Source organism: Argopecten irradians, chromosome 2, assembly GCF_041381155.1.
Source record: "Argopecten irradians isolate NY chromosome 2, Ai_NY, whole genome shotgun sequence".
Taxonomy (NCBI): Eukaryota; Metazoa; Mollusca; class Bivalvia; order Pectinida; family Pectinidae; genus Argopecten; species Argopecten irradians.
In genome coordinates this window covers 63,465,709-63,479,495 of record NC_091135.1, presented here as the reverse complement: position 1 = coordinate 63,479,495, position 13,787 = coordinate 63,465,709, and the positions used below count along the sequence as shown (strand labels likewise).

General features: G+C 36.3%; 1 protein-coding gene across 3 annotated transcripts in view; it reads left to right on the top strand.

Annotated features, from left to right (window-relative positions):
- LOC138316206 (trafficking protein particle complex subunit 8-like) overlaps positions 1–13,787 on the top strand; it is a 59,752-nt gene that overhangs the window by 17,167 nt on the left and 28,798 nt on the right. For all 3 annotated transcript variants that reach the window (XM_069257787.1, XM_069257784.1, XM_069257785.1), the window contains 9 exons: positions 2,408–2,549; positions 2,871–3,172; positions 5,383–5,495; positions 8,275–8,425; positions 9,093–9,196; positions 9,455–9,560; positions 10,385–10,516; positions 10,745–10,816; positions 11,039–11,191. In XM_069257787.1, the coding sequence (XP_069113888.1) occupies positions 2,408–2,549; positions 2,871–3,172; positions 5,383–5,495; positions 8,275–8,425; positions 9,093–9,196; positions 9,455–9,560; positions 10,385–10,516; positions 10,745–10,816; positions 11,039–11,191 (1,275 nt within the window). The remainder of the gene's footprint in view (positions 1–2,407; positions 2,550–2,870; positions 3,173–5,382; positions 5,496–8,274; positions 8,426–9,092; positions 9,197–9,454; positions 9,561–10,384; positions 10,517–10,744; positions 10,817–11,038; positions 11,192–13,787) is intronic.

Below are 13,787 nucleotides of genomic sequence, written 5' to 3'. Positions count from 1 at the left end.
GTCGTCCGTCTATCCGTCAACATTTCCTTTAAATCGCTACTAGTCATAGAGTTCTGCATGGATTGTAACCAAATTTGGCCACAAACATCCTTGGGGGAGGGGGAACAGAACTTGTATAAATTTTGGCTCTGACCCCCCGGGGGCAGGAGGGGCGGGGCCCAATAGGGGAAATAGAGGTAAATCCTTTAAATCGCTACTAGTCATAGAGTTCTGAATGGAATGTAACCAAATTTGGCCACAAACATCCTTGGGGGAAGGGGGAAAGAACTTGTATAAATTTTGGCTCTGACCCCCCGGGGGCAGGAGGGACGGGGCCCAATAGGAGATATAGAGGTAAATCCTATAAATCGCTACTTGTCCAAGAGTTCTGCATGGATTGTAATTAAATTTGGCCAAAAACATCCTTGGGGGAAGGGGAACAGAACTTGTATAAATTTTGGTTCTGACCCCCTGGGGGTGGGAGGGGCGGGAGGGGCGGGGCCCAATAGGGGGAATAGAGGTAAATCCTATAAATCGCTACTTGACCTAGAGTTCTGCATGGATTGTAACCAAATTTGGCCACAAACATCCTTGGCGAAAGGGGAACAGAACTTGTATAAATTTTGGCTCTGACCCTCCGGGGGCAGGAGGGGCAGGGCCCAATAGGGGAAATAGAGGTAATCTTATAAATCGCTACTTATCATAGAGTTCTACATGGATTGTAACCAAATTTAACCAGAAACATCCTTGGGGGAAGGGGAACAGAACTTGTATAAATTTTGGCTCTGATCCCCTGGGGGCAAGAGAGGTGAGGCCCAATAGGGGAAATAGAGGTAAATCCTATAAATCGCTACTTGTCCTAGAGTTCTGCATGGATTGTAACCAAATTTGGCCAGAAACATCCTTGGGGGAAGGGGAATATAGTTTGTATAAATTTTGGCTCTGACACCCGGGGGCAGGAGGGGCAGGGCCCAATATGGGAAAAAGCGGTAAATTCTATAAATCGCTACTAGTCATATAGTTCTGCTTGGATTTTAACCAAATTTGGCCCTGAAACATCCTTGGGGTTAACAGAATTCATATAAATTTTGGCTCTGACCCGATGGAGCAGAAAGAGTGGGGCCCAATAGGGGAATTAGAGGTAAATATTCAAATTCCTTCAGAAAAGAAACAGTGAACCTGTATTCAGAACATTACTAGGCATTACAAACCAGGTGAGCGATACAGGCCCTCTGGGCCTCTTGTTTAACTCTTCCCATTTCAATGTAATTTTATGGGTTATATTATTCTATTTTCATTTTTATGTTCATCATATTTGAGAATTAATTGGATTGATGGATTCACTCCTGAATGTTTGGATACTATTCAGATATGGTATATTTCTGGTTATTTTTAGTATTTTAACTAGATACCTAAAATCCATTTTATTTTGACACTATATATGACCACTTACTTTTAGCACAACACCAGACACTTTTCATGGAACACAATTGATGAAAAATAAGTTTTATTTGACATCTTGAATGTTGTTGGTAATATGATATGAACTTGTACTTGTTCCAAGCCTTAATTGACAGGAAAAAGTTGTTAGATGAGTTATAACTACAATAGTAATGATGACACATCATCATTACAATATTGGTGGTTGCAGCTGTAATTGTGGACTACATCTTCGAGCTAACAAAGAGATATTCTCTTAATATAACCAATACTCTAACAGGTATATCCTGATTTTTTGTTGTGTAGAAATGTTCATTATTTTTATGGTTACTATGGTAATAAAATGATGAATATAAAAACACAAAAATATTGCTTTATGAATACTATAAGACTCTTTCATATGTGGATATGAAGGATAGGGATATTCTACCCGAGGGTCGCAAAATGTAGTAAAACCCGAGGCTTTTCATATCCACTTATGAAAGAGCATTTTTCTTTCATACCTCGACGTTTTATTGCAATTTTACAACTATAGTATCACGCCATTTTGAAATAAATTCGAAGAAATCCACGGCTGAAAGTCAATTTTTCATACACGTGATATTTTCAACAAAAATTCTGTTGTTTGCATCTTTTATAGTAAAAACAGTCAAGTTTGTGAAAAAATTTAAAAATTTTACCGAGGAAATAAAACTTGAAGCCGTGATGTCACGAGGCGTTATTGCATGGATAGCCATGCAATACAGCCTCAGGCGGCATGAGTGTATTGCCCTAGACCAGCCAGTATTACACCCATAGGTATGAAAGAAATAACTGTATAATAGTGTTATCACCATTCCAAGCACTAAAGGTATGGTCTCTTGACTGGATGTGCGATAAATCTTTGCTGAACACTTGTGTACATAACTAGAATTAATCTACACTAAAAGACACAACTAAAGAAGGTCAGAGGCTGCAGTTTTTCAAAGTTAGATCATCTGTTTTACAGGAAGGTGCAGACTATGATGTATCTATGGGGAATGGCACCGACGATGGTGTAGCTTTTCCTGGAAAGGTGTCAGAGGGAACGTTAGAATCATCCTCACTTACTGACAGTTTGCTAGTCGAGTCCGCATCTGAAGCACTCGAAGGTTTGATATGTCCAGCTTTGATTTGAATAAATATGGTACCACTCAAATGAGTTATAATGGTGATTACCCCTTTCATCCTAAAAGAGGCACTTAGTCAATTATTAATCTAATTTAGCAAGTGTTAGTGCTATTATTGGTGTCCTGAATTCCACATTCCTAATTAACTGGTCATAAAGTAGGACCAATTGGTCATAATAGTGTCTGATCAACCAAATAAAATTCAGAAAATATTGAATGTAATGCAATTCCACAAGGTCAATTTAATACCATATTGACTGAACCAAAGGCTTATGATAAATAAATGTTCTATTTACCTCACAGCTGCTTCTTCTGGTTCCGGTGGCGACAGCGACATGTTCGACCACCCTCTGGCTTTGGACCACTCCACCAATTCAATAAACCATGTAGAGGAGCGGTTGTCACCAGACGAAACCATTCCCATGGAAACCAATCACACAGGAAACGGTACAAAAGTGCAGACAACTCCGGATAAAAAAGTGCGAGGACATGGCATGTGCTTAACCACCAGTGACCATGATAGACTAAGAATATTTATACACGAGTTTAGTGTGCGAGCTCTCATCCCCTGGGCTGAGATGTCCATGAGGCTTCTCAATGACCAGGTTTGTTTTTAGGACTTAAAGTATTAGAAAAATACTGTTTCTTTCAACATCTTCTTGCTTATTTATTCATTGCTATAGGAAAAAGGAGGATAATGGCCTAGAATGTTTGTCACATCTGGTTACCGTATTTTCCAAAGTATAAGCCGCGACTTTTCCCCCTGAAAATCGGGAGTGCGGCTTATACACCAGTGCGGCTTATCCGTGGACGAAAACCAAATCAGACGATGTTTTTGCATTATTACGTCATGATTCACATGTGAAAAATCGAAAGTTTTACTCGCCAGTTTTGTTAAGTTATACATCGAAAAAATCACTGTAAAAGTGTTTAAAAGATAAAATATGCAATGAAAATATATTAAAGATGAAAATAATTACGTATCAGATACATGTTCATTCGTAAAATTGTTTAATTCAAGTGTTTACAATCACAACACAATGGCTGTTTAGTAAAGTTATACATCGAATAAATCGCTGTAAAAGTGTTTAAACGATATATTATATGAGATGAAAATATAATGAAGATAAAAATAATAACGTACCAGATACATGTTCAATCGTAAAATTGTTTAGTTCACAGAAAATCGACCGACTGAAGCGTGGTTGTTTCGAGTCACAACACAATGGCGGACTGATTTCGTTATCGATTTGCTGCAGGATTGTTACCAAGAAAATTATAACTAAAACGTCAAAAATCATCAAATATCAAACAATAAGTTAAATATATCATTTAAATATTATGTGTGTAAGAAATGTCCGCAGACAGCAAGAAAATGATCTTCTGAGTGACTGCTAACTTACACATGTGTTGCACTCAGTCAACATGTGTGTTTCTTGGAATCCTGTCGCTGTGATTTCAATCAAATAATCAACAATCAAATTTATTCGCGTGTTTTACATGTTATATAGAACATTATAGCGATGTTATAAGCATCAAACAGTCTATAAAACATCATTTAATCGATCACTGCAGCGGCAAACACCACGAGGTCATAATCCGGAAGTTTACAAATCTAAGTCTTTGGTGAATTGCATCATGGGATACCTAACACTCTAAACGAAGTCGATTGATACAGTAACTCTTTACACAAAGATATATTTAATACACAAAATATATCAAAAAAGAAATATAATCCATTCCTATGCATGACGTTACTGATAAAGTATTTTACCGGCGTACTAAAATATGAGCGAGAGTAAGCATGAACTCGCACACATGTTTCACATATGTCGGCCAACAGGGGAATTTCCCGGAACCCTGTCGCCGTGATTTTAATGAAATAATCAGCAATCAAGTTTATACACGTAAATCACATGTAATTTAGAACACTATACCGTGTGTAAAACATCGCACAGTCATAATAAAATCATTTAATTGATCTCTTGAGCGGCAAACACCACGAATTAATAGCCGGAAGTTTACAAAATTAAGACTCTAAACGAAGTCAGTTTTAGGCTAATGATGCAAGCATTAATAATACAGTAATCCTTTACACATCAATATAATAAATACACGAAATATATCAAAATAGAGATAAAATAAAATCATATGCATACTGAAAATATGAGAGAGAGTAAGCGTGAATTCGTACAGCCGCCATGTTTGTTTACACACAAGTAGTTTTATGTAATGGCAGAATAACGTTAAACATTAAACAACGAACAGAAACATGTTCAAGTCCATTTTGCTAAAGATATTTACATCATAGTGAATTTTATTTGTTATGTATTTACAGTACAAGTTTACAGACAGTTTTCGTGATTCTAAACGATCGATAAGCATTACCGTACTTCAATAGAGATCGATCGTATACACAGATGGTTACGTGGGTGCATGGGCTTAACTTTTAGTTTCGGCTTATATAAGGTGCGTTTTATACGTGTACAAAACCTGAAAAAATCGTAAAAAAGGCCTCTGCGGCTTATACACAGGTGCGGTTTATTGTCCGTAAAATACGGTATGTTAATTAGGTAACATCTTACATTGGTATATAAAGAAGAGGCATTTATATCTTAATACAGACCTACTACAAGATAGAAGTGGCTCCTGATAGATCAAGTCGATGCGTTTCCCATATCATGCTCACAACCAATATTGTAGATAATAGTGTAAATATGCCTTTACAAAGACCATACAAGTGCTGATAGAAGCAGTATCATATAATGATATTAATAAACATGATTAGCATGATGACACATCTCATTTGTTTCAGTTGACCTCTAGGAAAGGTATTCCTCGGTCAATATTCAGTGTAACAAAGAAATGGTTTGGAGGCAACAAAGCAACAGAGAAGGCTGCAGCAACCAACCAGAACACTACCGTGGTGTAAGTATACAGGGGAACGACAGATATGTAATGAAATAAGTCTTAGTGAAGTGTAAGTATACAGGGGAACAATAAGTATGTAATTAGATAAGTCTTAGTGAAGTGTAAGTATACAGGGGAACAACAGATATGTAATACAATTAGTCTTAGTGAAGTGTAAGTATACAGGGGACCGACAGATATGTAATTAGATAAGTCTTAATGAAGTGTAAGTATACAGGGGAACAACAGATATGTAATACAATAAGTCTTAGTGAAGTGTAAGTATACAGGGGAACAACAGATATGTAATACAATTAGTCTTAGTGAAGTGTAAGTATACAGGGGAACGACAGATATGTAATACAATTAGTCTTAGTGAAGTGTAAGTATACAGGGGAACAACAAGTATGTAATGAAATAAGTCTTAGTGAAGTGTAAGTATACAGGGGACCGACAGATATGTAATACAATTAGTCTTAGTGAAGTGTAAGTATACAGGGGAACGACAGATATGTAATACAATTAGTCTTAGTGAAGTGTAAGTATACAGGGGACCGACAGATATGTAATACAATTAGTCTTAATGAAGTGTAAGTATACAGGGGAACGACAGATATGTAATACAATTCTTAGTGAAGTGTAAGTATACAGGGACGACAGATATGTAATAAATGTGTAAGTATACAGGGGACACAATATGTAATAATAGTCTTAGTGAAGTGTAAGTATACAGGGGAACGACAGATATGTAATACAATTAGTCTTAGTGAAGTGTAAGTATACAGGGGAACGACAGATATGTAATACAATTAGTCTTAGTGAAGTGTAAGTATACAGGGGAACAACAAGTATGTAATGAAATAAGTCTTAGTGAAGTGTAAAAAATACAGGGGAACGACAAGTATGTAATACAATTAGTAGTCTTAGTGAAGTGTAAGTATACAGGGGAACAACAGATATGTAATACAATTAGTCTTAGTGAAGTGTAAGTATACAGGGGAACAACAGTATGTAATAAATAAGTCTTAGTGAAGTGTAGTAACAGGGAACAACAGTATGTAATATAAGTCTTAGTGAAGTGTAAGTATACAGGGGAACAACAATAGTAAAAATAGTCTTAGTAAGTTAAGTAACAGGGGAACAACAGTATGTAATAAATAAGTCTTAGTGAAGTGTAAGTATACAGGGGAACACAAGTATGTAATACAATTAGTCTTAGTGAAGTGTAAGTATACAGGGGAACAACAGATATGTAATAAGATAAGTCTTAGTGAAGTGTAAGTATACAGGGGAACAACAGATATGTAATACAATTAGTCTTAGTGAAGTGTAAGTATACAGGGGAACAACAGATATGTAATAAGATAAGTCTTAGTGAAGTGTAAGTATACAGGGGAACAACAGATATGTAATAAGATAAGTCTTAGTGAAGTGTAAGTATACAGGGGAACAACAGATATGTAATAAGATAAGTCTTAGTGAAGTGTAAGTATACAGGGGAACGACAGATATGTAATTAGATAAGTCTTAGTGAAGTGTAAGTATACAGGGGAACGACAGATATGTAATACAATTAGTCTTAGTGAAGTGTAAGTATACAGGGGAACAACAGATATGTAATACAATTAGTCTTAGTGAAGTGTAAGTATACAGGGGAACAACAGTATGTAATAAGGAAGTCTTAGTGAAGTGTAAGTATACAGGGGAACACAGATATGTAATAAATAAGTCTTATATACAGGGGAACACAGTATGTAATACTTAGTGAAGTGTAAGTATACAGGGGAACAACAGATATGTAATAAAATAAGTCTTAGTGAAGTGTAAGTATACAGGGGAACAACAGATATGTAATAAATAAGTCTTAGTGAAGTGTAAGTATACAGGGAACAAAAATATGTAATAAGATAGTCTTAGTGAAGTGTAAGTATACAGGGGAACACAGATATGTAATAAGATAAGTCTTAGTGAAGTGAAAGTATACAGGGGAACGACAGATATGTAATACAATAAGTCTTAGTGAAGTGTAAGTATACAGGGGACCGACAGATATGTAATACAATTAGTCTTAGTGAAGTGTAAGTATACAGGGGAACAACAGATATGTAATAAGATAAGTCTTAGTGAAGTGTAAGTATACAGGGGAACGACAGATATGTAATAAAATACGTCTTAGTGAAGTGTAAGTATACAGGGGAACAATAAGTATGTAATAAAATAAGTCTTAGTGAAGTGTAAGTATACTGGGGAACGACAGATATGTAATACAATAAGTCTTAGTGAAGTGTAAGTATACAGGGGAACGACAAGTATGTAATTAGATAAGTCTTAGTGAAGTGTAAGTATACAGGGGAACAATAAGTATGTAATACAATTAGTCTTAGTGAAGTGTAAGTATACAGGGGAACGACAGATATGTAATACAATAAGTCTTAGTGAAGTGTAAGTATACAGGGGAACAATAAGTATGTAATTAGATAAGTCTTAGTGAAGTGTAAGTATACAGGGGAACAACAGATATGTAATACAATAAGTCTTAGTGAAGTGTAAGTATACAGGGGAACAATAAGTATGTAATTAGATAAGTCTTAGTGAAGTGTAAGTATACAGGGGAACGACAGATATGTAATACAATAAGTCTTAGTGAAGTGTAAGTATACAGGGGAACAACAGATATGTAATACAATAAGTCTTAGTGAAGTGTAAGTATACAGGGGACCGACAGATATGTAATACAATAAGTCTTAGTGAAATAGTCTTGTGTTACTAACAGTACCTATATTGTGTGTTGTTATAGATACTCTCAGGAAGCCCCAGAACTACAAATGCGACGACTGGCAGACTTAGCCTTCCTCTTCCAGATGTATGACTTTGCCTACCAGACCTATCACACAGCCAAGCGTGACTTCAACAATGATCATGCATGGCTGCACACAGCAGGTGCCCTGGTATGTAGAGGCGTTTCCTGCTGACATGGTGGTGCAGTTGGATTGGCTGATATTGTCAGATCCATAAAAATTCAGAATAATAGGCAAATAATTTTTTCTCTAGAGATGAATATGAAATTATATTGCATAATTACATGTTTTTGAAGTAAATCACCAAAAATTCAGTGTTTGAAGGGAAAAAACTCCTTTTTTTTGGCAACTGTATCCATAGTTTTAGTTTGTGTTTGCAGTACTTGCATTCACAATGCAGAATACTTAAACAGGCAAGCACATTGCACACATGAACGACTGTTTTCTATTTGATATACAACTGCCATGTTCATATGTGATGTCATATAATGATCAAAAGATGCATCTCTTAGTGAATCTTGGAGAAAATGTCCACATTAAATGGTATTAAAAATTTCAAAAAATCAATACAAACATATTGTTATATGAGTGGCTATGCAATATGAAATTTATTAAACAATTTTCAATTATGTGATTGGCCAGGGACCTTTAGAAATATAGGCAATTTTCCATTATGTGACATCATGTATTGACTTTGATGTCAAAATTACCTGTGGCATTACAGTAGTGGTGCTACACTTGAAATATCTACGATATAGCTGACCGGGCCAGATATAAATTTCTCAGCTAAATAAATTATAGAATGTTACATCCACAGGAGATGGCCAGTTTATCAGTGTTCATGCAGGGACCAGTGAGCTCACAGAAATACCCCTCTCATTACATGGAGTCAGCCATCACTACCTACTTACAATCATGCAAGTAAGTCAACATTACACAACCTTTCTGTGTAGTGAAAAAGTGATAAAAGTGATGGGACCACATATAGACCTTTCACACACAAATGAATATGCAGATAAAAAAATACTATATGGTATCCATATTTTTAGTCCACATTTAATAAAGATTTGAACTCAAAGTAGTTGGTAGTTGACTGCAGTGCTTCAGTTGTCACAGTTGATGTATCAAATATTTCAGCAATATGTCCAGATTGTCACCATATTGATGTGTATGTTACAGGAACCCGTTATATGCAGCGCGAGCGACCCTGGTCAGTAGTGAGGCCTTGAAAAGTAAAGGAATGTATAATGAAGCAGCCTTACAGTTTATCAAGCTGACAAGCGAGGTGACGTCTTTACACCATACCTCACACATCAGCTCTCCACATACATCACACACCGTAACTCACACTCTATACAGCATCAACAATCCTCCTCCAGATTAGTTTTGTTAGATTTATAGCCCTGGGCTATTCAAATCGCCTTTTGTCTGTGGTCTGTCGTCCGTGGTCCGTGATCCGTCCGTAAACAATGCTTTTCTCAGAAAGTCGGTAAACAAGATGGCTACCAGGCAACCATCTTGGATTTTGATAGTTAAAGTTTGTTACCACTATTTCTCAGAAAGTCGTTCTCAAATTTTCATGTAGTTTCTCTTAGGGCCCTAGCTCTGCCTATTGCATTTTGGGACCAACCGGTCAACAAGATGGCCCACTACCATCTTGGATTTTGATAGTTTAAAGTTTGAAAAGCAGAAAAAAGAAGTTTTAAGTTTGAAAAGCAGGAAAAAAAGAAATTTAAGTTTGAAAAGCAGAAAAAAAAAAATTAAGTTTGAAAAGCAGAGAAAAGATCCCTTTTTCATTTGTCAGACATAGATCAATCTTTGTTGGACGTCAAGATCCCTCTGGGATCTCTTGTTATAATATTGAATAAGACATCTTATGATATGCAGGTTTGGAAATTTCTTTGTAAATAAGTTTTCTGATATTTATATATCATTTCCTTGCATTTCTAAATGAGTTTGATAATAGTATTTGTTTAATATCTTTGATTTTAAAGTCGCTGACTATAAACTGTGTCAAACAGAAGCTAATAACATTATGGTATTAATGATTATGTCCTTTTAATAAGTATCCTAGGATGTGTTGATTTATAAGATGATTGTGTTGTCCAGGACTCGGACCTGAGAAGCGCCTTACTACTGGAGCAGGCTGCCCACTGTTACATTAACATGGAGACTCCCAAGGTCCGCAAGTACTCCTTCCATATGATCCTAGCTGGTCATCGCTACAGTAAGGCCGCTCAGGTAACATATTGCCTTATATCTCTCCCCTCGTCTTCAGCCATACGACACCTGGTGTACTTGTTAATGAGTAAAATGTGATTTGGTGGGGTATTGTGATCTGTATATGTACCATCAGTTTCATTCCCAAACCTCTAATAGAATAGACTTGTGATATAAATATTGCTGAATTTGACTTGATTATATACTAAGTCACTTTATTTAACTAATTTCTGTATTGTTTTCTTGCAGCGAAAGCATGCTTTACGGGCTTATTCCCAAGCTTTGCAAGTGTACAAAGGCAAGAACTGGTCGCTGGCAGAGGTAAAATGAAATTATTCAGAATAGGGAATCTAGTGTTTTAAATTTCCTGATGTGCTATTTTGAAATAACATTAAGAATATTCAAAAATCCTCAATAGGAAATTATCCATGAAAGTGTCTAAGAGATAAATAGTTTTCTGGATTAGAAGTTAATTCTACTTAGTGTAGAACGTTGCCAATGTAGTTAATTAAACTTCTATAATTATGATTATTTTTTTCAAAGGATCACATCAACTTCACACTTGGACGTCAATCCTTTAATCTGAAACAGTTAGAGAATGCCACAGCTGCCTTCAAACATCTTCTTACAGAGAATAGTAAACAGATAGCCAGTCAACAAGGGGCTTTCCTCAGAGAATACCTATTTGTTTATAAGGTAAGCCAGCCAACAAGGGGCTTTCTTCAGAGAATACCTATTTGTTTATAAGGTAAGCCAGTCAACAAGGGGCTTTCCTCAGATTATACCTATTTGTTTATAAGGTAAGCCAGCCAACAAGGGGCTTTCCTCATATTATACCTATTTGTTTATAAGGTTAGCCATCCAACAAGGGGCTTTCCTCAGAGAATACCTATTTGTTTATAAGGTAAGCCAGCCAACAAGGGGCTTTCCTCAGATTATACCTATTTGTTTATAAGGTTAGCCATCCAACAAGGGGCTTTCCTCAGAGAATACCTATTTGTTTATAAGGTAAGCCATCCAACAAGGGGCTTTCCTCAGATAATACCTATTTGTTTATAAGGTAAGCCAGTTAACAAGTGGCTTTCCTCAGATTATACCTATTTGTTTATAAGGTTAGCCATCCAACAAGGGGCTTTCCTCAGAGAATACCTATTTGTTTATAAGGTAAGCCAGCCAACAAGGGGCTTTCCTCAGATTATACCTATTTGTTTATAAGGTTAGCCATCCAACAAGGGGCTTTCCTCAGAGAATACCTATTTGTTTATAAGGTAAGCCAGTCAACAAGGGGCTTTCCTCAGAGAATACCTATTTGTTTATAAGGTTAGCCATCCAACAAGGGGCTTTCCTCAGAGAATATCTATTTGTTTATAAGGTAAGCCAGTCAACAAGGGGCTTTCCTCAGCAGGGGTGTAAAATTTTATTTCAAAGCACTAGCCCAGGGCTAGTAGACACCAAAATTTCACTAGCCCGGCCTAAATATCTACTAGCCCAGCCCCAAAATTTTTTAGAAAATTTATAATAGGGCCAGTATTTTTTACACTGTATAAATTCAAATATTCTTTAATTGAGTGAGTTTTTTTATTATTTGCATCTACTTTTTTATTTAAATTCAAATAAACATCAAGAAAATCTTTGATCTGTGATATTTCTAGAACATAATTTTTAGATTTTTTTTTAATCCTGAAACCGGAATCTGGATTCCCGACCTTTGACCCGGATATTAGAATAACCATAACAAATATGGCTGCCTGCTGCAGGAATGGCTTTGCTGCCGACTTTTTGAGGAATAGATTCCAGTTCTTTAACATCGTTTTTGTAACTATTAAAATTTACTGATCTGATAGCTGAGATGACTTATTTGATGGTTTGTATATTGTTTGTCTAGAACTTGAGTTGCAAATTACGTAACTTTCACATGAAATGCTATGCATCACTATATACACTGTGGTGATCGGGAGATCTACAGTCGTCAACAAATTAGACAACATGATTCCAGATTAAGATTTAAAGTTTGATACTAATATTACATAGAATTGCAATGTTTTAAAGTGTTATTATGACTTAATATTGATGTTTTTCGTTTTGAAATATCTTTGAAAAAAGTCACTAGCCCCGGGCTAGTATGGCTAAAATTTCCACTAGCCCAAGTTGAAAATTTGGTAGCCCCGGGCGTCGGGCTAGTGGATTTTTACACCCCTGCTCAGATTATACCTATTTGTTTATAAGGTTAGCCATCCAACAAGGGGCTTTCCTCAGAGAATACCTATTTGTTTATAAGGTAAGCCATCCAACAAGTGGCTTTCCTCAGATTATACCTATTTGTTTATAAGGTAAGCCATCCAACAAGGGGCTTTCCTCAGAGAATACCTATTTGTTTATAAGGTAAGCCATCCAACAAGGGGCTTTCCTCAGAGAATACCTATTTGTTTATAAGGTAAGCCAGCCAACAAGTGGCTTTCCTCAGAGAATACCTATTTGTTTATAAGGTTAGCCATCCAACAAGGGGCTTTCCTCAGAGAATACCTATTTGTTTATAAGGTAAGCCAGCCAACAAGTGGCTTTCCTCAGATTATACTATTTGTTTAAAGTTAGCCATCCAACAAGGGCTTTCCTCAGAGAATACCTATTTGTTTATAAGGTAAGCCATCCAACAAGTGGCTTTCCTCAGATTATACCTATTTGTTTATAAGGTTAGCCATCCAACAAGGGGCTTTCCTCAGAGAATACCTATTTGTTTATAAGGTAAGCCATCCAACAAGTGGCTTTCCTCAGATTATACCTATTTGTTTATAAGGTAAGCCATCCAACAAGGGGCTTTCCTCAGAGAATACCTATTTGTTTATAAGGTAAGCCATCCAACAAGTGGCTTTCCTCAGATTATACCTATTTGTTTATAAGGTTAGCCATCCAACAATGGGCTTTCCTCAGAGAATACCTATTTGTTTATAAGGTAAGCCATCCAACAAGTGGCTTTCCTCAGATTATACCTATTTGTTTATAAGGTTAGCCATCCAACAAGGGGCTTTCCTCAGAGAATACCTATTTGTTTATAAGGTAAGCCAGTCAACAAGGGGCTTTCCTCAGAGAATACCTATTTGTTTATAAGGTAAGCCATCCAACAAGTGGCTTTCCTCAGATTATACCTATTTGTTTATAAGGTTAGCCATCCAACAAGGGGCTTTCCTCAGAGAATACCTATTTGTTTATAAGGTAAGCCAGCCAACAAGGGGCTTTCCTCAGAGAATACCTATTTGTTTATAAGGTAAGCCAGCCAACAAGGGGCTTTCCTCAG